At 30.2% G+C, this 26,092-nt stretch overlaps 2 protein-coding genes across 6 annotated transcripts; one reads left to right on the forward strand and one right to left on the reverse strand.

Annotated features, from left to right (window-relative positions):
• Positions 1-1,591: 1,591 nt before the first annotated feature.
• LOC143046738 (fizzy-related protein homolog) lies at positions 1,592-18,066 on the reverse strand. 5 transcript variants are annotated; one of them, XM_076219835.1, is made up of 13 exons: positions 17,980-18,066; positions 14,462-14,613; positions 13,859-13,975; positions 13,415-13,549; positions 13,018-13,077; positions 12,361-12,462; positions 11,840-11,995; positions 11,177-11,242; positions 10,355-10,499; positions 9,526-9,944; positions 9,007-9,111; positions 3,894-3,986; positions 1,592-3,076 (listed from the first exon to the last, which is right to left on the reverse strand). In XM_076219835.1, the coding sequence occupies exons 2-13, from the start codon at positions 14,525-14,527 to the stop codon at positions 3,035-3,037; spliced, it is 1,506 nt and encodes a 501-aa protein (XP_076075950.1). In that variant the 5' UTR covers positions 14,528-14,613; positions 17,980-18,066; the 3' UTR covers positions 1,592-3,034. The 5 variants fall into 5 exon arrangements, with proteins under 5 accessions (XP_076075950.1, XP_076075965.1, XP_076075957.1 ...); XM_076219850.1 differs by having other exon boundaries at positions 10,397-10,499; positions 17,980-18,065; XM_076219842.1 differs by having other exon boundaries at positions 17,962-18,051.
• On the forward strand, positions 18,067-25,273 carry LOC143046781 (cilia- and flagella-associated protein 144-like). Its single transcript, XM_076219859.1, has 4 exons — positions 18,067-18,466; positions 19,338-19,397; positions 20,251-20,354; positions 24,681-25,273. The coding sequence occupies exons 1-4, from the start codon at positions 18,325-18,327 to the stop codon at positions 24,792-24,794; spliced, it is 420 nt and encodes a 139-aa protein (XP_076075974.1). The 5' UTR covers positions 18,067-18,324; the 3' UTR covers positions 24,795-25,273.
• The last annotated feature ends 819 nt before the right edge of the window (positions 25,274-26,092 follow it).

Consider the following 26,092-nt stretch of genomic DNA (forward strand, 5'->3'; position numbering starts at 1 on the left):
AGGAAAAAAAGCCTTAGAATTTCAAAACTTTAAACGTTTTGTAAACAGTTAATTTATGACTATAACAGTATCAATGATAATTCCTGTCAGCACAGAATACTGACTTAGTACTGGGCTGGTGCTATCGGGATTAAATTTTGTATTTACGCCAGACGCCCATTTCGTCTACAAAAGACTCATCAGTGACGCTCGAATCCAAATAAGTTAAAAAGGCCAAATAAAGTACGAAGTTGAAGAGAATTGATGACCAAAGTTCCCACTATATATCAGCAACTCAAGATCTACAAATAAGTCTCCTTAAAAGAGTAACTGCCCTTTAGTGGTGAATTTTACTGTTTTCTTATGTGCATTTTTGTCTAATATAAAAAGAACTGCAAAAGAGAAACCCTTCAAAATACCTGATCTACAAACATGTAAACATGGTCAAAATTGTCAAATGACTCCTAGTTATTGCTCTTAAACGATTTTTTCAAAGCGTTTGCCTTTTACACTTTATATTTAAGTCAATAGCTCTTTAAAATGGTCTACTAGATATTTTGGCATAATTTGACACATATTTATATCTCATCTTTGCTCATAAAGTGTCATTTCTTTTGACAGTTTTCAAGATAAATGCTAGAAGTAAGAATTTCTCAAAACAAAACAACTTTTTTTTATTAAATATGCTAGAACTCTTTTTGAAATGCTTGAATAATACCATCCCAAACAGCATTGAAGTCCTTAATTCGGACTGATACCTTAACCTCTTTAGCCAAACTAGAAATAAAGATCTAACGATATTCTTGATGTTCAGTTTTAATTTGTTAGTCTACCAAGCATAACAATGATATTTTGTATTTTAAACTAAAAGGTCAGGGGCTTGTTCCTGAAACCTCATCAGTGGTTGTTATATGTTATACAGTATCTCAATGCTGTTTGTTATTTGGAGAATTGATGTGAATAGCTATTCTTGACTGTTTCTCTGCTAAATTCATTCACATCTTATAGACTCAGGATTACTTAGAGGTTGACTCTTGTATGGAAACATTTCTATTGATGAAGACTGTTTTTTTTTGATAACCTTTGTTTATATTATGGTTAGATTGCTGTCTCATTGATACATACCCCACATCTTAATTCATTCATAAAACAAGGGTGATAGCTGTTGGCACATGTGAACTTATCATTTTTGATAATCCTACGGTTAACATGCAATTTATTCAGTGTTGTTTGCTTAAAGATAATACAGTCAATATTTTCTTTTCGCTAATGCAGTGATAGCATCTATATTTCAGCAAAACAATTATATAGGTAGTCCTTTGTGATTCATCACTCTTCAATTTAACAGAGCCTTATCAAAAGCCATGCTTAACTGACACTTCAGTAAGTGCACCATTTCCAAAATAACTTATCCAAAAGAAAATTCAGTAAGTGCACCATTTCCAAAATAACTTATCCAAAAGAAAATTCAGTAAGTGCACCATTTCCAAAATAACTTATCCAAAAGAAAATTACTATCAATAGTTAGTTCACATGTATATAGTGTGTCAGCCTTTTGACAAGTGTGTGAATATTTATAACATTTCAATTTCTCATAAATCATATAAATATATTGTAATTGAGATATTTTTTATTATTTTCATGATGATTATGTAACAGAGTAATAATTTCTGCATGCATACAAAATGTTTTTCAATACACAACAACTGACATTAACACATATAGAAAGAAAAGGAGTAAAGAAATAAATCCATGTTTTGTTTTTCCTTAACATGAAATGCATGAAATGCAATTGGTAAATAATTTGGTATATTAAAAGAGAGTATAAGAATCAAGAAAAGAAGTAAACAGATATAAAATATTATAGAATTTTGTATAATAGTAATGTATGTAACAGTATTGTCCCATAGTATGGTACATGTATTTAACAGTAAAGTAGGGAAGACTGTATAAGATCAAAGGAACATATTTTTGTTCCAATATCAATAAAAAATTGTTTCTCTTTCCCCTTCAGCAATGCATTAAAGATTATAAATTTAAAAATACTGGTAAAAAGCCTAAAATAATCCCAAAACAGTAAATTTTACTATCAAAACTTAAAATAAATACTAAAAAATTTATCTTTAGATAAAAAATGTCAAACTGTTGAATAAAACTGTCTTCAATATCTAAAGATGTATATAACACTAAAAATCAGATAATAGTAGTGTAATATCAGTTTGCCCAATTTTATACTGTATGATAAACCAAATTCCAAATAATTAACAATGCAGGTTTTTAAAAACCACATTTTCGATTTCAATAGCAGATTATATAAAAGTTTTAACAAGAAGATTCACTTGTCAAGTGTATGGTCAATATAAATAAAAAAGAATTCTACCATAACTTTCAAGAAACTAAACCGGCTTTAAATGATAAATGAAAAAAATGTAGAAATGAATGTGACATAATTATCCATTTACCCTTTCACTTGTATTTCGGCAGTTCAAATTTTTGTATACTGGCAACTAAATAAAATCATGGAAAAACTTGAACAACAAAAATCAACAACAGACATACTTGTGTCTGAAAATTAAATAAAAATCTAACACATATAATCTCCCTATCACATAACTTAATACACAATTTATGTTGTTTTGCTTTTTAAATGCATAACAAAATTAATAAATCGAAAAAAAAACTAGAAACAGACTTTTATAAAACCTGAAAAATTTTAATCTGATATAAAAATTGTAACTTTTGTCTTGCCAGTTCAATTTATTTTTGCAATTCGGTCATACGGAATCAGATCAGACAAAATATGTTTGGTACTGGACTTAAAAAGCACTTTACACATTAAATTTATGTGGAGGGTAAAAAATAAAATTCTATATAAAAAGTTAAAATAATTTATAGCTTGCCAGACATCTTGAAGTTTTGCTTGTTCCCACAAAATCCTTCATAAAACATACATTAACTTATAAAAATAAAATGGATGTCAAGGCAAGCTCTAACCGAACACATAAAATTCATTGAGTGAAATTAATTTCCTGAATTCAACTGTCTATGTATAACATCACCGAATTCTTGTGAAGAGATTCAACACCGATTTAGATTCCTGAAAATAAACAAACAAATTGATAAAGGGAAGATGTACATGTGGTAACACAAATAACAAACAAAACATAGCAATCAAATTATTGTATGGTGTTAAAATATGTAGTATTTTTATTCTGTAACATTTAGAAATGGTTTGAGCCAAAATTACCAAACTATATACCAGTCTGTATACTTTTATATCTTTGGATTTCAAAACAATTGGCGGAGAGCATTCTTCATGAAGGTCAATTCAGAAAACTTTTGTGATTATTTCTTTGGAATTGGTGAGAGCTAGAACATTTTTCATAAGTGTTTTAGTTCTGTTTGAATTTTAATCCTAGGATTGGATCTGTTTCATTTGAATTTCTCTTTTTTTTCAACTGTTATAATCCATGCTGGGGATAAATTTCACAGTTACATAAACATAAACTGCTGTTGATACCACTTAAAAGATGCATACTTTATAAGAAATATGCTAAGAAAGAGACACGACTGCCTGCACCAAATAGTTTCAAAACATTGAGTACCAGTAACCAATTATTTTGATGGAATTGTAAGTAAAGAAAGTGTCTTCAGATGAGTGCAAGTCACCATATATCATTGTATAAGTATAGTCTTGAAAGAACAAGTGTCTCCTTTTTATGAATTTAAATTTAGCTGAGGCATTAAAACTGCCACTAAAATGTACAACATCAATAGATGTATGTTGATAGTGTTTAAACATGGTTATGTCCTTATTTAAAACAAATAGGGAGTATCCTTTAAAAATTTCATGTCACATTGTGGTTTTATGAAAAATTTACTACATGTATTAGTCACATGTGGTTAATACATACTTTTGTTGACCTAGTTTTACTAAAAACATTCCAAAACCGTAAAGTTTCATCCCCAGCTCCTGTAACTATGGCTTCTCCATCTGGTGACATTGCCTAAAAAACATTGAACTTGAGTTATTCATAACCAGATATGCATAAAAATATTAATCATATAAGTGTATGTATGAATTATGACATATTCAATATGGAAAATGTCCAATTGGGGGCTTTTTAAACAATCAGTAGATAACACATAAGGGGCTTTTTGAAAGAGCTGTAGATAACACATAACATGCATAAGGAACTTTTCAAAAGAGCAGTAGATAACACATAAGTTGTTTTTTAATAGAGCAGTAGATAACACATAAGGGGCTTTTTAATAGAGCAGTAGATAACATATGAGTTGCTTTTTAATAGAGCAGTAGATAACACATGAGTTGCTTTTTAATAGAGCAGTAGATAACACATAAGGGGCTTTTTAATAGAGCAGTAGATAACACATAAGGGGCTTTTTAATAGAGCAGTAGATAACACATAAGGGGCTTTTTAATTGAGCAGTAGATAACACATAAGGAACTTTTTAATAGAGCAGTAGATAACACATAAGGCACTTTTTAATAGAGCAGTAGATAACACATAAAGTACTTTTTAATAGAGCAGTAGATAACACATAAGGCACTTTTTAATAGAGCAGTAGATAACACATAAGGCACTTTTTAATAGAGCAGTAGATAACACATAAGGAACTTTTTAATAGAGCAGTAGATAACACATAAAGTACTTTTTAATAGAGCAGTAGATAACACATGAGTTGTTTTTTAATTGAGCAGTAGATAACACATAAGGCACTTTTTAATAGAGCAGTAGATAACACATAAGGGGCTTTTTAATAGAGCAGTAGATAACACTTAAGGGGCTTTTTAAAATAGCAGTAGATAACACATCAGGAACTTTTTAATAGAGCAATAGATAACACATAAGGATTTTTTTTTAAAAACATCAGTTGATAACACATAAGGGGCTTATTTAAAGAGCAGTAGATAACACATAAGGAACTTTTAAATAGAGTAGAAGATAAAACATAACGCCTTTTTCAAAACATCAGTTGATAACAAATAACAGGCTTCTTTAAAGAGCAGTAGATAACACAAGGTGCATTTTAAAGAGCAGTAGATAACACATATGGACATAGTAGATACTGTAATGTGGCCACTGCTAAGGCTTGTGTCTTGAGTTCAATTTGCAATAAACAGCTCATTTTACTGACAACAGCTGACCAATTTTTAAACAAACTGAACCAATAAACCACAAAAATTTCCAGGTAAACTTTGTATAACCCAAGGTGCAATTCCGTACAAAAATGTGTTTGGTAAATGCCAACAGGATCAAGTGCAGCAGCATGTACCTTCAACAGCTCCATGATAAATGCATGTTAATGATGTGCATGTCAGAGACATGTTACAGCATGACTGTTTACACGTAGAATACCAATGATGTAATGTTATCTTGACAAGATGATAACCATCAATCTGATAAACATGTGGGAAAATAGGCAACAAAGCATAGTACTGTGCAAGTATCAAAATCATCACTCGCTATCATTAAAAGTTAGAATAAATTATAGGAAATAATTACCACATAGTGGTAACATTGAGCCTTAGAGAAACTGTTTACTGCACCTGATTATTTATAGCTGTTCTAAGAAGAGTTTATCTAATGCTTATCTTTTGATCTCCATTCTTACTATTTATCTTACAATCAAAGTATATATCGCCATGCACAAAGGTGAAATTAAGATCTATGTGAGAAAAAGTAAGAATCAATGAGTTAAAGTAAAATTAAATTGTGTTTACACAAGTTTTACAAATTTAAACAAACTTAAAATTGAGAATGGAAATGGGGAATATGCCAAAGAGACAACAACCCGACCATAGAAAAAAACAACAGCAGAAGGTCACCAACAGGTCTTCAATGTAGCGAGAAATTCCCCCACCCGGAGGCGTCCTTCAGCTGGCCCCTAAACATATATATCATGCATTTCTTTTTGGTTAAAGTATTAGTTTCTTAAACATTCCTAAGTTTCTATTATATGTTGGGAGTTTTTAATTCAGTTCAGATTTGAAAGAAAAAAATATGTTCTAAATAAAAAGTAATTCATTAGTCCATAATTAGCAAACAAATTATATTCTGACTAGCCAATATTATAGTTTCATCTGTCTTAAGCAGTGGAAAAGGGTTGACTCCTAAAAAATATTAGGATTCAATTAGTTTAAACATAATTATTTAAAGTGGATTGTGAAACAAGTTTTGCAACTTATATTAATCTCTTTCCACTTTGCGGGTGCAAGTGCTGCCTTGTAGGGGCATTATCCTGCTCTTTTTTCGAAATCTACAACTTACAAGGGTGTCTTTAATGGCAAGAGATATGGCTCTCTCTAAACACGGGTCAGCCATTTATCGTCCCCTTCCGACCAGACTATCATCGTTTCCTCAAGACCATACTCGCAAATGGTGTCAAGGGAGAGTCGATAAATTCAGTCCCTGAAATTTTCATCTGGGAAAGGGAATCGAACCAGGAACTTTTGTGTTAGAAGTCCAACACACTAACCACTAAACCATGATTCAATACCATATTCCCTACAGACATGAACAGTGTATGACTTTACAATTATATGTGACAAGCTTTAATCTAAAGAAGGTTTAATAAATTTACAATTCAATTAAGGGGGAGTTATTGCTTATGTAGTTTAGAATTTCCATCTTTTCATTAATGATTGATTGATTTTTGATGTTTAACACCACCTTCAGTACTATTTGGCTATATCATGGCAGACACTTTTTATTAGTGTAGGAAGCAATGCAGAGAGAACCACAACTTTCTGCGGGAAATCTAAAAATCCTTGTCAAGTAAGATTGGAGTTGAACACACCTGACATCAGAGGGGATTGAACTGACAACATCTGTGTTTTTTTTCATATTGGGACTCACAACTTAACCTGCAACCTACGTAAAACTTGTAAAATTCCAACAATGATCACTTCATCAGAAAAATAATGGAAAATACTCTATAATAATGGAATGGGGAAAGTGTCTGTATATCTAACACATGACTACTGTAAATTCAGAAATTATTACAATGTTTTTATTATTGCGAAAAATGCTACAGGGTTATAATTGTAATAGTTCAAACTCACATTTTGAAAATTTTTGTATGAATTAAACAAGAGTTTTCTCAATATTTCAAAATTTAAAATTGCATTTTAGCCTAGAATGACAAAATCACAATAATAAATTCACGCAATAATTTCTGAATTTACAGTACCGTATATACAAAAAGTATCACCATTAATTTCAAGACCATCTATTGAAGCAATACAGAATAAGAAAATTGCCCCATCATATTACCCTGTTCAATGAACCACAAAATCAGTGTCATAAGTTAACCTTTTTGATAAGTATATTTTTAAAGCCAAAGGTTCACATCATGATGAATATATGTTTGACGTTCCAAATTTCAAATCTGATGAGACCAGCACCTCATGGTCAAATGACTAATTCAAAGACTTGGAAGGATGAACATGATGAACAGACAGACTAACAGATGTATTTTGTTTGAGTTTTTGTTATAAGGGACATTACATTCATTAATTTCAAACAAGGTGTAGTTTCTACTACAATGTTTAAAATTATTAGTTGATGATCTGAATCCCTTCACCATGTTCACTAAGATACAACTTCTTCAAGTGACACTGATAATGTTCCCATTATGTTCGCATGCACAACACTATAAAGGCAAATGAATTTAATTATATACATTATACTGTGGATTCAGTATTATTCGTTGGGATACCAATTTTCATGGAGTTTGTAGGTACAGTTAAATCATGAAATTAAATGTATAACAAATATAACAAAATTTCTATAGGCATGTATGCAGACCTTGGCAAAACCATGAAATTAAATATCCATGAACATACAAGTTTTCATTTATCCATGAAAATTGGTACCCACGAAAATAAATGAATCTACCATACCACAATTGATGAATCATTATGTTAAACTAAATAAGCCTTATGTAAAAATGTATCTTTTTAGGCAGAAGCATTTATTTCCTTGTCTAACGATTGATCTTTTTGGAATTAAATTTCCATCTGTACTACAAAATGTATTTATCTACAATTTGCACCATTAACCATCATTCAGGTGTTAGGCACAACATATTGAAATTAAAAAGATCAACACTTTTTGCAACAAACATTACAAGGTTTTCCTGGGGTGTATTGATGAGAGGTCTCTCCTTGAAACTGTGGCGGGTATATATTATCCTCTAGACCAGTATATCCTAGCTATTAATTCAATGCAAATGGAAAGTCAATTTAAGAGGAACTTGCAGTCTCGGACACATGACCAGATTGACAAAGTTTTCATTTCTACACCTGTTTTTCCCCCCAACATGTATTAGTAAATTTAAGCTAAATATGTTTATTTACACAAATGTCTGTAAAAACTAGTGTCACAAAAGGACCTACATTCTTGGAAAGATTATTGTACAGTCCAGAGAAACAGGGAGAAATTCTTGGCAAGATTATTGTACAGTCCTGAGAAACAGGGAGAAATTCTTGGCAAGTGATTATTCCTACCCATCAGTAAATTTTACAGTCTGAGATACAGGGAGAAATTGTTGGCAAGTGATTATTCCTACCCATCAGTAAATTTTACAGTCCTGAGAAACAGGGAGAAATTCTTGGCAAGTGATTATTCCTACCCATCAGTAAATTTTACAGTGTGAGATACATGATTATCTTAACTCACCAATATCATTTCCAAGCCACAAAATTTATATCTTTAATATTTTATTTTGAATTTAACACTAATTTTTATAAAAAAAATCTTTACATAGGTAATAAGTTTGTACTATGAAGTAATCTGGACTACAAACGTTAACAATCAAGCTTCATTGTCAGAGTAACTGAGAAACAAATAAATTGATTGAAATCATCGCTGGTCAATACATATTTTCAATAACAAGAAGGAACTCTCGGACTCCAGTAATGTCATTCAATTCATTATCTGAATTAACTTGTATCTATTCTCCCTTTTATTATGATCTAGTATAATGAATAAAATTACTTACAAGGTATAATACTCTGTATGTATGTCCTGTTAATTTGGCAATTTGAACAAGTGAAGGATATTTCCAAACTAATATTTGATTTTGTGAATAACCATGAGTGCTAACCTGAAAAATAAATAGTGTTTTTATAAACATTATTAAATTAAGTTATGACTAAAACAATTCGTGAAGGGAGACAACAATGAAATAAATATTCTAGTATTGATAAGATTACTTCCCTTCATATCTTTGCTATTTTAAATTGTTTATTGAAATAAAAAAAGTTTGGCATAATTAAAAAAAAATGTTTTCCCAGTTTTTCTTTTTTTTTTTGTTCTAAAATGTCGCTAAAAATTAAAAAAAAAATAACTAACAAACAAAAATATCTGACTATGTGCAACAACATTGGTGTTGAAAAATAAGTTGTAAAACTTGTACTTCATTCAAAATTTCAATTTTACACCAATCATCTCCCCTGGTCTTTGGAATAGGTGTATAAAAAAAAAAAAGATCATTTAAATGTCTAAAAGGTAAACTTACAATTTCATTTGAGTGCTTTGACCAGGCTAAGTTACACACTTGTGATCCTGTATCAACACACTGCAATGGTTGACATGTTAATGTATTCCAGAATCTAATACACCTATCTGCAGTCCCTCCCCCACTAGCTAATAGTCCATGTTGATGAGGGGACCATGCAATAGCCTTTACAGCAGCTAAATGTTCATTATAAGTCTGAACTGGTATTGTACTATTCATGTTCCATACAAACAGTTTATTGTCATTGCCACCTGATGCCAAATGTTGGTGATCAGGTGACCACTTGAGTCCACACACTTCCTGTTTGTGTCCTGTTAATTTACGTTCTGGCACAATAGAAGGTGTGCGAATATCTCTTTGTAATATCAGTCTGTCTCTACTCCCTGATGATAAAACATCTCCATTCCATGCTAATGCTCCTATAAATTTGAATAAGACCATTGTAAATGTGTTAATCAATATCAAGTGTACAATTTATATTAAAGGTGCATAATTGTTTGTAAGAGATATCCTGTAGGTTAAAATAATAATTTTACAACTTTGTTTATCTTATTTTACCAAATAAGGGATTTTGCTTGTATTTGGTTTCTAATCAATTTAGGTTCTAACTCTGCTTGATAATAAGGTACAATGTTCATGATATAGATTGCTATTGTCTTGACTCTACACATCCAATCTGAATACTAATATAGGAGTGTCTTGATTTGACATTAGTAAATGAATATGGTCTACAGTGAAAGTGTTCAGTCCATACATCTTAATGATATTTTAAATCACTCTTGAATTTCACACTAGGAATGACAATATTAATTTACATAAATTTCCTAACCTACTCTAGCACTATGACCTGATAATGTGTTAATTTCCTTACCTACTCTAGCACTATGACCTGATAATGTGTTAATTTTTTTATTTGCTGCTACATCCCATATCTGTACAAATCCTTTATGGGTTCCTACTGATACTAAATGCCCCTGAAAAATATATTTATTAATTGTATATAAGGGTTAAAACATTACAAATAATCATATGATATTTCAGTTTACCCTGTTTTGTGCATGTATCTTCTGTAATCCCTCTGCACGGTGCAATTTTTCATTGTCTTGATTTCTATGTCTAAATAAAAATAAACTTCTACTTCAGACAGATATCAGATAATAAAAACATTTTTTACAAGTTTTTAATGAGTATATCAAACATGGGTCTAGAATGCATACCAGACATTTTAACAAAGTCCATTTTTATATGCACTCATTAGCAACATTTAAAAAGTATCACACCAAATTTGGATGTGTTGTTATCTGGCCCTGCAAATGTATTGTATACCCCTTTAAAAGTCTTACCTTATATATTCATATTCTGCTAAATATTTCAACTTCATCATTCAATTTTACCTGTACAGTCCATATTATCAAATACAAGGTTAATAAACAAAATCTTTTAAGCAATCTATGCACAACAGAAATATCTTTCAAAAAATGAATGTTCACAAGAAATCATTTGAATGCTTTTGTTACAAAATTACCAATGTTGACAGCAGTTTTTTTTTTAGAAACACTTATATTGATAATCTGAAATTGTAGAATTCTGATTTTGATATTAATGCAGTTGTGTTCTTGTGTGAACATTATAAATTAGTGAAATAACATACCCTCTCTGACCATGATACCGATGTTACTGTATCTCCATCACTGGATAAATCACAAAGTCTTGTCACCTGTAAAACATTCATGATTGATGATATATTCAAGTATCTTTATGTAGATGAACAATCTCCATCTCCATTTTTTTTTATAATCACAAAATAGTTAACAGAAGGATATATACAGTTTTATATGAATATCAATCTGTGAGCTGAGTTCAATGTTGTAAAGTCACCTTGCAATACTGAATCACAGTTCTATATTTAAATTAAAATACCTTGTAGTACTGTAGACTGTAGTTAATAATTTTTTAATAAATGAAAAACTACCCCTGGACAACAACCACTACATAGATACATAAATACAACAGCAGCATTTATTTGCCAGTCTAGTACATGCATATATCTTTACAGGTACTGCATCAATATTACCTGCCTAGTACATAACTCCAGAGATTCATATATATACAGGCACTTTTACTTGTATATTACCTGTACTCTGCAGATACACACAGGTAAAACACAATCAATTTGACTTGTCAAAGGTGCAACAATGTTTGTACATGTCTAGTAAATGTACTCCACAGATACACATAATTCATTTTCAAGTTGACTAATCTATTGCATACATTCTGCCGATACACATAGATATTACAACATCATTGTTTTTACCTGACTAGTACATGCACTCCACAGATACACACAGGTACCAAGTCCAACACTTAAAACATTCTGTGAAGACCAATCCACCAAGTTTAAATAGAAATCATCCTGCAGTTCAGGAGCATCTAACACCTTGAATGGTATCTTTGATATCTTTCTCACAGCCTACAATAAAAATTATATAATCAACAATTAAGAATCTTTACTCTGAACAATTAATGCCATCTTACTTATACTATTCTCTGTTTCACTCTTACCAAACCAGTTTCAGACATTGTTAAGCATAAAATTTTTCACCATTGTTATCAATTTTGAAGCTAAGAAATTTGAGAGTAGTAAGTGTATACACACTTTATAACAAATTTACTTTATACAGTGTTCTAGGATTTTTACACATTTGCAACATTCCCATTATAGCATGTTTATACATTAGTTCAATTTGAAATTATGAACTCTTGTTATTTCCTTTCAACTTAATTTTCTAACTAGCTTGTATTGATAATTCAATGTCATGTTCATCTAATACCTACCTTTCTTGGAGATCTAAGAAGTCTTTGACTTTTACTTCCTACTGGTGATAATGAGTATGGAGATGAATCACTGAAATCTAAACTTCTTCTAGGAACATGATACTAGAAAATAACACAAGTAGAAATTAACAAATGGTTTAACATACACTATAGCTAGCCAGTTAAGCATTAAATTAATTCAGTGCATCTTTCTTGATCAAACTTATGCAAAAACATTTAGGTAATGATAATAGTCATATAGAATTATCATTACAGCATTCTTCACTTTTTAATGATGGTAAAATTTTCTAATATTATTACCCATTCAATTCTGATCCAAATTTAGGAAAAAACATTTTTTGTTTTAGTTAACTGGCCAATTTAAAAGGAAGAGGGGTTGAGTGCAAAAAAACTAAAAATGTAGTTTATTTTTTTAACCCCTCTTAATGTTCAAGTCAGGAACCTTGACAGAGGTGCTATTTGCAACAAATTATACAGATTTTAAAAGGTTCTTTGAGTATTTGTTTTGTGGATTTAAATTGTTGCAAAAAGTACTCCTACTAATGTTAGAGTATTAACATAGAATTCATGCATATTTTCAAATAATAATGGATTTATCATAGAAATAAGCTACAAAATCAAGCGAACAGATTTTTACAATATACCAGTTAAACTTACGCGAAAAAGGTTTTTACTTTCTTTAGGAACTAAAATTCTTCTTTCATCAGTCTGTTGATCCTACAAAAAAATAACATATTTTGTTTATATACAGGATATTGCCATTGTTCTAAAATTTCAAAAATATCTTTTCTTCCATGAAATGTTCAGTTTAGGCCATAAAAAAGATTATGTGTTTTTGCCCTTACCCTACCTACCCAGAAAATAGATGCTTACTCAAAATCTTTTATTGTCCTGATGTGAAAAGTTTTTTTTAATCAGTTTGGCACATGAATAAAAAAACACCAGAAACTTCAATTTCTTTCCGCCAAAAAAATAAAATAATTTTAAATGTGGCCTTACTTCCTCAGGTTAGAGGTTATACTGGTTGATAAAAAATATTTGTATACTAACTGACCTTCAAATCTTCAATGCCCGCTGACAAAAGTTCATTCTTCAGTAAACAATAATAAGCTAGACCATCTTTACTGCTATCTGCTGTTGGTTCCTTAGATTTACTGCTAGATTGAGTGGGAGATGATGTAGGACTTCCCTGCAAAAGTAAACAGATATTTTATTGAATATTGATACATAGCAATAAAACAGAAAAAAATATTTTAAAATGGGAAAATTTAGCTGATCTTAAAAAATCTCATATAATATTACGCAATACATCGTCATGTATCTTGTAATCTTTGTCATTAAAAAAATTATTACTTGAAAAATTAATGTATAAATGTCATTCAATCATTTATTAAATGTATCTTATATATGTCAACATTGATTTGTTGTTTTGATTTTTCATTTTTAAGCATACATGTATTTTATGTTGATCTGCCTGCTTTAACTCTAAAATACTTACTTTTGGAATATTAAAATTTATATGCCAGCTAGCTCCTGCTCTACTTGGTATAAATCTGTCTCCATATTTGTCTTTACTTGGTGAAGCTACTGGGCTCATAGGACTTAAACTCAATGGCTGTAAAACAAGATATATTCTAACCATGTAAAAAACACATCAAGCATTACAATTATTATTTGCTTTTTGTAGGGGACATTCCATTGAAATCTAAGGTTGTGTAAACATTATGATATGAAGCGTCATAAAATTGAAGATTACACACTGTTTTCATGCATTAAGGTTGTAGAATATAAAAACACAAACAATACAAATGTTTTATTATGTTTTTCGTTGTTAGATGATTTGAAAAGGGAACAGATGACATCACCTGTTCTTCAAAATATTTCAACTGTTGCAATATTGAAGGAGTTCTCAAAATTAAGCACCTAAATCATTTGATATGAATTAATTTGCACATACATAAAATGACATTCTACTTTATTTAGAAATTCATGTTTCCATTTTATAAACGTGATTAAGTTGCCATTGGCTAGTAGTACAAGTAAAAAAGAGTATACATGTTTGTATGTATCTTTCAAATCAACATTTGTAAACAATACTTACTGAATTATATGGAGAAACCTGGCCATTTTGTTGTCGAAGCAACCGCTTCTCGTATTCTGGATCCATTACCTAAATTTGACTTTTGTTCTTAATTCCACATCTTCTTCTATTGTTAGCCTTATTTTGTTTTGTTATCATGTATATCAAGAACTCTGTAAAAATAATAAAAATTTCTTATTATTACGTGTGCTTTTATAAAATAAATGGGGAATGTGTAAATGGGACACAGATGATCTGTGTTTTGTGGTAATAAGCATTGTGAATAAGTTTTTTAACATTTGTTATAGGCAAACTAAGGTTAGAGAACGGAAAGCAACTTTAGTAACTTAGTACATTCGTACAAAGATATGTACATACATTAATACGTACATTTGTACATACATTAGTACGTACATTACAACATACATTTGACATACATTTGTCATATATTTGTACGTACATTTGACATACATTTGTACATACATTTGACATACATTTGTACGTACATTTGACATACATTTGTACGTTCAGACAGACAAGGGTAAAACTTAAATGCTCCCACTGCTATGGCAGGGGCATAACAACTTTATCTCTAGAAAATTGCATCTGAAAGTATTGCACATTAATCATGTTAATAAGGCTACATAAATGATGTATCTATAACATAGCAAAACAAAGGATATAATTATGTGGTATCCATCAAAGACACAAAATCAGTAGATGCACAGCAAAAATAAACAAAAAATTCATTGGAATAGAGCTTTTAATTCTGTTCTTCAATATAGAAATGTATTCAAATTTTGGTTAATAGGAATTGGTTAAAACATTTCAGCAGTGTGCAATGTAATCCATAATATGCTCTCCTTCATGCAAAACAAAGAAAAAAAAATTGAGATTTCAGACATTTCTTGCTCAAACCCTGATGTCAGATGAGTATTGAGTTTGTAAAAGATGAATGTGGAAATCCAGGCCATAATAAATAATAGGTTTGTTTGCTACCTACCCAGAAAAAAGCTGCCTACTCAAATTCTTTTATTGTCCTGATTTGAAGAAGTTTTTGTTTTAATCAAATAGGCATGAAGACTAATAAACATCTGATACTTCAATTTCTTTTTTTGAAAAAAAAAAAGAAAATGCCTACCTACCTACCCACTGTCTCAACCTTTGGGTAGGGTTTGGGCAAACCAAAATATTTTTAAGTGTGGCCCCATACATTTTAGCAAAATCTGAAAAAAATGCTTCAAGGAAAAATAATTACTTTGTATAGGGGTACAGAATATTTTTTGAATAGCATATTTACAACAACTTTATTAAAGTCAAACATACATGCTTGTAGAGAAAACATTTTACATATTTAGTGAAATGGAAAAATGTAAACATAAAACTTTTTATTCCATATTGGTATTATTTTAGTAGGTTTCTCTATATGAATTGGATTTTGAATAAAAAAGCATATTCACCTGAGAAAGTGTTATTCACCGCGCTAAACGTCACGCGCTTTTACATGCAACGTTATGGTAAAATGTTTCATGTAAAAAAAAAATTGGTATATGTTTGTCATTAGATACATTTTCTTCTCTCGGACTATGGAATAAAACAATTACTGTCTTTTGTTTCGGTAAATATGGGGTTTTATTGACTTTTGAAAAACTGATATTCACTTCGGCCGTCGGCCTCAGTGAATATCATTTTTTCAAAAGTCAATAAAACCGCATATTTACCTCATCAAAAGACAGTAATTGTATAGTATTGGTTTATAGGTATCAGGTCCGTTCGCGCCCAATACACTTTCGCACCCTACACGTTCGCACCTCGCATGTTCGCACCCAAGGTCCCTTCGCACTCTACAAGTTTGCGCCCCATTTTAATTCAAATTCCAGTTGAACAATTAGAAAATCATGATTGTTGTTTTAAATTGCTTTGGTGTTAATACTCAATGTATTTATAGTTTGGTATGAGTAAAACATTGAAGATTTTAAATGAAAAACATAAAAGATAATTGATTTTAATAGCTTGGTTCCCTTGATCAGAAACAATGAAACAATAAACTATAGCAATACACGAATTATAACCAAAACATGATAAAATTTATTCAACACACAAAAAAAAAAATAGTCAGAATCTCACTTTATATTGAAACAAGCCAGTCAGTGAAATAAAATTATAGCAATACACTAACCAAAACATGATTAAGAGTTATTCAACACAAAATAAAACTTTGACAGAATCCCACTCATGACTTTTTTTAGAAAGGATTATTTTTATTTTTTTTAACAATACACTTTCCGAAACATGATTAAGATTTATTCAACACAAAAAAAAATGCTGTCTCACTTTATTTTGAGACAATGACAACAATATACTTATAAGAATACACTTGCCAAAACTTGATTACAAAGTTATTAAACACAAAACCAATTAAAATTGGGCGCGAACATGTAGGGTGCGAAAGTGAAAGGGGGCGAACATGAATGGGCGCGAACGGACCCGGATTCTGGTTTATAATGCTCTGACTACACAATGATTTCTGAAAATATTATTGACTGACATGTAATCATACAAGGATTAGATTAATAACAAAAGTTATTTATTTTTTCTGTCTAATAATATATGTTTATTCTAATTTTACCATCAAACTTGTCTCTGTTGAGTCTCTGTGATATTCTCTAAATAAATGCACAGGTCAAGACTGACTATGTCACTGTTAAATTTTCAATGGACATATATTTCATTTAGATTACAATCAGGTAATAATCATGGTAACTATCAACAAATGTTCCTCTCATATATTTATTAATTGCAGGTAAATTAATTAACTGTGGTTACTTAATTTAATTAAACAAATGTGTTTTAATTGGTCACAATTAAAAAATATGTGCCCCATAAATAAAGATCTATATGATCATTATGATTACACACCATACACATCATGTACATATTGGTTTCATTCTAAGCTACATAATTTCTCTTCATCTGACTTATCTAAATCTAAATTCATTTAATATAAGTGTATATACAGACTTAGTATTAAAGTTTCACTGAAATGTGAACAATACTGTAATAATCAAAATTATTTATCACAAGTGTATAGATTCCATCTAATAAATAAAATGACCAATGTGTCTGTCTTTTCTAAAACAATGCTAAATTACCTTACTTCTTGCTGAAATATTTTGTAACAATCCTACACTGCATGAGAATTTTTGCTTCTTGCAAATCGTAGTACATACATATATGATGTAGACACCTTACAAAAAGTTATGTCATGATTACATGTCTCATATGTAAATCAAAAAGGGATGTGTTTGATTACGTACGCCATCATGTCCCCTAATTGATTATTACCCTTAGGCTATTCTTTTAACGGTATCTGGGTAATCTACACTACAAAGTATACACGCAAGAACCTAAGACATAACGTAAACAAAGTGCATTGTCCGTGTTCCATCCATATCTTTTGTTTAAGGAAGCATTTTTCAAAATAACATAAAACTAGGTTTTATTTTAACCCTTTTGCCTACCATCATGCCTTCGTTTACCTTTAATTGTTTGTTATTTGTACAATTTCTAGGCAGTTGAGTTTGAACGGATCCCGTTCTTGTTCAAAGATGGATGCATTGCATTCTGGGTAAGCGTCAGAATAAAAACAAACATTCAAATTGTATTTAATTTTAAAAATTTCACTGAATACCTTATTCTTTATAATAAACTAATAAATAAAAAAAATTGTGAAAAGATTTTAAAAAATAAAGTAGTTTTGTAGTATAAATTCCTTAGATACGCATAGGAACGACGTAAACTGTAACCTACTTCCGGTAAAGCTGTCAACACTTTTTATCAAACAAAATACAGAATCAAACAGAACCAAAAATCTTGTTGACACAATGGCTGCTGCCGTGACAAAAGGGACAGAGAGGGATCCACCTAATTTTGTTCACCAGAATGCAATTTTATGTGAAACAATAATGAAAGAGCAAAGACACCAAAAACTATATACAAACTACAGTGTTAATCCATTCAAAAAACGTAAGAATGTCACAAATAATTTTATTTATTTAGTATATATTGGTTTTCATGCAATTAAGAAATTATTGTGGCATGACAATTTCGATTAAAAAATCATCCCTGGTATATACATGAGGGTAGTAATGACCTTTAACGTCAAGTTGGTTAAATTTTTACAGTGATTCGTCAAAATATCCTTATCATGATTCGTCAGAGGTCTCTTATAATTATTGTTACCATCATTTTTTGAAAAAAAATAACGTGATTCGTCAAAATCAGTCGATGTTTCTATCGTTTAAAAGAAAGTGAAAAATTTTTCACCAAAAATTACCGTTAGGATCATTGGGCAACAATACTGTTATTCTTCATGAAGGTACCCCCATTACGACCCTCATTCAGGTATCCCTATGAATACACCTTATTGCTATCTGTCCGCCATTACTAGAAAACACACGTTCCTGTAAAATTTTAACGTCACGATGGAAAAGTGATTCTTGGGTCAGCAGGGCCCTTTATAAGCGATAAGGTGTATTTTTACGACTACAAAAAAAAATATTCCTTTGATCTGAGGTATCAGGTCTGTTCGCTCTAAAAACACAAAAGCACCCTACATGTTCTCATCCTATGCGGCCTTGAGTCCATTCCTACCTTTCGGAATTCTAGTACTGGTAAGAATCATATGATGTTTTTTAGAAGGATATTATATATCAAAATATTTTTATTTTCATGAATAAAATTCATGAATTTTTAAATGAAATATTTTTTTTTGATAAGTTTATTTATAATTATTTAAAATTGTGGTTAAGATTAAAATTACTGTTGTTATTTTCAAAGCATATTTCAAATATTGGTTGAAAACTGAAATAACAATATCATGACTTGATTTTTGCAGTGCATGTGCTTTCTGGAAAACCAAACTCAAGACATGACACAGAGGAGGGTGAAGAAGATCGTAAGTAATTGTTGTTCATTATAGGATCTACTTATTTACCTAGATTCATCTTTTTTTTCGGTCTTGTATATTTAGCAGGGCTTTAAATATACATGAGAAAAAAACATTACAGGAGTATTTTTTATAGTTTTTTTTACAAGAAGGGTATTTTTGCATCATAAATTACAAGAATCATATAAAATATGGGTGTCAACAAGATTTACAAATTGAATAAAAAACATTTTTTTTTAAATAATAAAATTGAGAATGAAAATAGGGAATGTGTCAAAGAGACAATAATCCGGCCTAAGAACTGAAAACAGCCTACATCTAACATCACAATCATATGCTGTAATTCATTTGAAAACAGAAATCCGCTATGTGTTTTTGGTTTACTCTTAAGAGTTTTAATGATTTTATTTATCTTTTGCACTAACTGCAGTCTTCATGCTGAGTGGCAGCCCAGGCTTTAAAATTGCTCTTGGGCCTGTAAAACTTTATCTATAGGCCAAAAGAATCTTACTAAAAAATTTCAAAAATTGAGCCACGGGCCTGTAGATTTAACAGTTCATCTTAAAGACTGGTAACTGAATAACTAATCTACATAAACATATAGATCTGACAATAAATATGCAAACTGTACGAATGCTGAACTTGAAATTTAAATGAAGTTGTCCTAGGGATGTATTAAATGTTAACAGTCATTTGATGGTGATGTCATTTAATGAATGAATGTTTAACAATTTGTGTATATTTATCCTTATTTTTTTTAAAATTTATGCACACATTGTTGGTATAGTCTTTTAGTGGAAAGCCCGTTCTATACTATAGCTATGAAATGTTATGACAAATTTTGTGTTTTTGTATCTTTTAGAACATTTTCTAAAAGTAATAAACAGAGCCAATCAAGAACCAGTAAAGAAATACACATACCCACAGACAGAGTCACAAGAATATGGCTGGATAACAAAACCATTGGTAAGATATCCTATATATAGCTATGATGAGGGATGGTGCTTTGTGTGTACATGTAGGGACGTTCATGATCATGTTATAAAACTTAATTACAAACAATATCAATTTTTTAATTTTTTATCATATTTGGTACTGACAAAAAAAAAAAACCTGTGATCACAAACATGATCACATAATAAATACTTCTTTTTAAAACATGTTACCTATAATCAAAGAGCTGATAGCTCTGAAGTGGAAGAAGGTGAATAAAAGGTAACTTGAATTACCATAAAAGCAGCCCCACTTACCCAGGCTGCTTTGTTCCATTATCTTTAAAATGTATTTTTTTTTCTTCAAACAAGAAAAGGTCATAAGAAAATGGATTTCCCATCCGTACAATCATTTTCTATGTTCAGTTGACTATGAAAATTAGGTAAAATCTTTAATTTGGCAGTAATTAAGAAGATCATATCAAGAGGAACACATGTGTACTAAGTTTCAAGTTGATTGGATTTCAACTTCATCAAAAACTACCTCGACCATAAACTTTATAACCAGAAGCAGGACGGACGGACAGACTAGAAAACATAATGCCCATAAATGGAGCATTAAAATAGCAAGACTTGTTACATACCTGCCAACTTTTGAAAGTTCCCATATGGGTTTTTACTGCACAACAACAATTTTAAAGGTTACAATTTTTAGCGACGTATTTTGCAAGATCTGGATTGTCTAGAAAAAGTGTCATATTTGTATGATGAACTTACATGCCTTTTCCTTAAGTCTGGTTGCATGATTCTAGTTATATATTAAATCGGTAGAAAAAATATACATGAAGCTAGCAGACAAGGGTTTATTTTCCAAATTAAGAATATTAGATGCTTGTTGAAATTTCCAATTTTGAATTATGCAGATGGACCTTTAACGGGTTGGGAACAACACTCCAAATGAGGGTAACCTAACTGGAAGATCATCACAACCCACTGTAAAAAATGAGCACAAAAAAAGTCATTTATATTCATATCATTTGATGAAACTTTTCCCCAAGAACTATGCATCTATTAAGTACTGAATGGTCAAAACATCATGTTTTTTTATTGACATAAATTTTGTCGTAAATGTAACCAAATGATGTAGAAATTGTGTTTTTTCTTCAAATTTCCATCAAATTGTAATATTTATAGTTCCCTTATTGCCTCTCTATAAAATAATAAGAAGAATCTGTTTCTTGTTTTGTTTTGTTTTGTTTTTGACAAATGATTGTTCACTGCTTGCAAATGAATCATTATATTTATATATCTTATCTGTATATATTTTTGTTCAGGTCTCCATCTCCTTATCATTTGTAAATGTATAGACAAATAAGAAAGAAATAAGCTCCACATGTATATTTGCAACATCGTAAATTAATTAAAAAAATAGCATACACTAACACTAGTACTGCATGGATTTTAAGCATTATGAAAGTCATATTTGTAGAAAGCTTATTAAAAAAGACTCAAAAACAGTGTAAAATGTCTTGCTATTTCTTAGCTTACACAATAAAATCTAATATGTACTAACATTTACAAATTTAAATTTCAAGATTTTACTAGGAATTAATCTAACTACTAGACCTTTTATTAGTCTAGTTGCACATATTGTATGTTAACTTCTAATCAGTTGTCAACAAATTTATGATATAAACTTCAATTTAATCCTTGAAAGGAGGTCTAGATTGCTAAAATAATTTATAAATTTTAATTTTTTTATTTGTCCAAAATCATTTAAATTCATTTAATCAACATCCTTTTATGATTATTTGATTAAAATATTAATCATTTATAGTCTTTTTACAATTTACATTTTTAAAAGCAAAATAACTGAAAACAGGATAAAACAAAGGGAAGTAACAAAAAAGTATTTCAATATTCCCAATACACATCGTTTTGATAACACAACGGCAGTTAGCCGGAGGTAAACATCGTTGATTACCAGTATGTTTGACACCCAAGCTGTCAAGTGAAGCCATATAATTATACATCTTCTTTGATGTTCAGGTAAAATTTAACACAGGTGTCAATTACACCCGTACAGTAGTAAGAAATGATCAAATATGGCGTCTGAAAAATTTCATACACGGGAGTTTTTTCTCCTTAACGGAAGGTTCACATGTATGTTACGAAGGGCATCTAATTCACATGACAAAGGAAAACCATGAATAAAGACAACACTTTATATATCCTTTTATTTATATAAAAACAAAATCTTCTTGTATGCAGGATTGCAAATTCGTAACTTCAAGGGCGAACTTCTAAACAGGGCGAGTTGTCCCGATACCAAATTCACGCATGCGAATTACAAATATCTACAGTTAAAACATCCTGTTACAAGTAAACAAATAACGTACATGTGGATGAGATGAAATCTAATAATTTACATAAATAAAAGGGTCATATTTACGATAGTGATTGTTTTACAATCATAATTTACAAATTAAATGATTCAGATGCCTAATCATGTGTAAAAATCGGTGTCAGGAATCTAAGTTGTTTTGAAATTGTAATACACGAAATGAATGCGGCATACGGAGACTCAATGCAAATGGTCGGCCCCTTAAGTCTTCAGAAGACTTGACGTCTTCTTCCACTAAAAAGCCTTTAACACTAGTTTTTATCCCCCTATTAAGATCATTTTTGCTATGTGGTGTCTATCTTCGCTAGTCAAGGGCTCTCCTCTCCACCCTTGATAGATTAAGATAAAATCTCAGATCTGTTTGTTACAGTTAAAACTGGATGCATCCAATTAAAAGGAGCATTTAAGGGGGCTCGCAGGTATAAATCATTTTTTTAATTTAATATAGGATTTCGCTATATTTTTTTATAAATGACTTTTTCATATACTTAATAGGAAAACGAAATAAAAATATGGGGTCACAGTCCATTTAAGCTCACAATTTGCCTCTGTAATAAGCATACATTTTTGTTTATGTCCTTTTTTTCTGTTGAAGTAATAGGAGAAATAGAGGTAATATCGAAATAAAAAAGAACTAAATTACAGAAATCGCTAAAATTTTACAATTATAAAGTTTCTGTACAGCTTATTTGAAAAAAATAATAAAAAATATAGGTCACCGATGAGTTAAAAAGGAGATTTCAATTTTAATGCCAAAAAAGGGAGATAATTTGGAGCTTTTTAATAATATAAACATTTTAAAAGTCATCTGGGGCCAAACCTAATCAATTTTTTTGGTTGAATTTTGTACCATATAAAGTAATAACTAATAGTGTAATAAATAAAATTTGTAATGAAGAAACAAATGCTTAATTTTTTTGCTGAAATTTTTGTACCCGCTAGCCTCCTTAAGATATCCACATACTGATTATGCATCAAGTTTTTACCCCCAAAACAAAGAACAATATTTAGTGACAATTTTAAAGTTCCTAATAAACTAATTAAAGTCCCTAGATATATTTCTAATGAAAACGTTTGAATGTCCATGTATAGTATAAGTTCCTTCTTCACAAAATTTGTTAACACTAGACACCACCATTCTACAACTCAACACTAAAGATAGTTCCAAGTGCTGTCATTGGTCAAGAATGATGAAGTCAAAATGGGTGTGACTTTTATCTTCTGTTAGATGGCACAGCATTGTAATCACAAATTTGACTTAATCTACAAAGGGTGGAAAAGAGGGGACTGGATAATTACCCTTGGCTACAAAACTGTGTGGTGTCCTATAGCTACATGTAGCATATACCAGATCTTTGAAACAAAGTTATTTTTAACAAATTTTTACCTCGCAATGTACAAACTATACATTATTACCATTACATAAGTAACTATAGTTCATAATTTACATATTTAAGTCAAACTAAAATTTATTTTTGAAAGCAATAAGCTAATACTTTTTCCATTTCTTTGGCCAACCTTCAATTTAAAGTTGTGTTGTATTTAAATTTGCTTGCTTGGTCTGTGATTGTGGACACTATTTTCTGGTTATCTAAATTTTTTACTTAGCTATGTTTAAAGTCAACTGACAATCATAATTAGAGAAAAGGCAGAACTTATAATTTAACATGTCTTTTCCTATTGTTGAATCCAAGGCACTTGTTTCTATCAATAGGAACAAGTGCCTTTTGTTGAATTCAATGATTTCTATATGGAAGCTAAAATTTAACATGGCTTAAAGCAGTTAGGTTGTCTGCAAAAAAATTAGATCTAGAATATGAAGATTTTTATTGAATTAAATATGCAATTGAATGATAACCCATTAAAATTAGCAGTTGAAATAATTCCTTTTGGTTCTTTTAACAATTTTTTTTTAATTCTTCTATTTGTAATGAACATGTATTTTTTCATTTATAGATAGAAAAAGATAGATCAGACCGAAGAATTAACTTCCCAAGACAAAATACTGCCATTACAAAATATATGGATGCTGCATGGAGAGTGAAGGAGCAGACTGAGAATATGAATTGATGACAATCTGTTTTAGCTGTGACAAACACTATTGTACTCTTTTGATAAATCACAAACATCATGCAAAAATTTTCGAAATGGGATAAATGTTGCATAAATTGTCTCCCTTTAGTTCCATCTTTCAAGTGATGGTAGAGTTTATGTCATATACAAGTACTGTAAAAAAAATATGAAAAATAATAGAAATTGTGAAAAACTATATACTGAAATACATGATTGGTCAATTTGATGTTTTTACAAATTTTGCCGATAAAGGTACCATACTAATTGTCCATATCAAATATTATTTCATTTTACCAGTAAACTTTAAGGCTGTTTGTACTTGAATATTATACTGCTATTGGGTTATAAGATACTGTTTGGATGCTTTTTTAATAGAACCAAATGTTGAGTAAAGTGAGTTTGTATCTGTTATATTTAAGTCCAGGTCGTTTTAGCAATCACATAATCTATTGTTATTTAGAAGCCTTAATGACCAATTACAGTTTGCACCAAATTTTGTATGTTTTATGAAAATTTGTTACATTTTATAAAAGCATTTTGTTTCAAATATTTAAAGTTTTATTGTGTACATGAAATATCTCTGTTTTTAATAAAAAAAATATAATGAAAAAAGAGTTTATGAATGATTGGAAGGTGCACATGTCTGTCTGGCAAGTTTAATCTGACCTACATTTCAATTTCATAGTTCTTTGGACAATGTTTTTGTGTTTTGGTCCATTTTTTAAACACTTTACAGTGACTTGACTGTTAGTGTTGCTATTCACCAATTGCAACTCATTCAAAATTTTGACCCAATTGCAATTTGTTTTATTAAATCAAATTGTTCAACTGGTCAAAATTTTGAACAATCTGTTCAGCCAAAATGTGAAAGTGCAAAGTGATAAAATAAATCATACTTACAATCCTATAAGTCTGTAACTCCACTGTATTGATGTAATTCCTAAATCAGTCTATCAATCTGTATAGTTATATTACAGCCATTACCATACTAAAGGTGAACTGTTTTATTTTGAATTGCTATAAAAATGTCAAAACTAAGCTTTTATAGAGTTTTTCTTTCGAAAAGTATTCTATATTTATACGAATCACACATTATGTGAATAAAAACATTTCATATTCAGTAAAATATGTATGAAATAACAATATGCTTCCTTGGGGAGATAACCTAAAATACTATTCTTTTGAATAAAGACTTTTTGAAACCAAAAAGCGATTATCTCCCCTTCCTACAAACATATTGCAATTTCAAATATTTTACTGAAACCAATGGTCGGTAAAGCAGCAGAGTCTTAGAA

This window comes from Mytilus galloprovincialis, chromosome 1 (genome assembly GCF_965363235.1).
Source record: "Mytilus galloprovincialis chromosome 1, xbMytGall1.hap1.1, whole genome shotgun sequence".
Taxonomy (NCBI): Eukaryota; Metazoa; Mollusca; class Bivalvia; order Mytilida; family Mytilidae; genus Mytilus; species Mytilus galloprovincialis.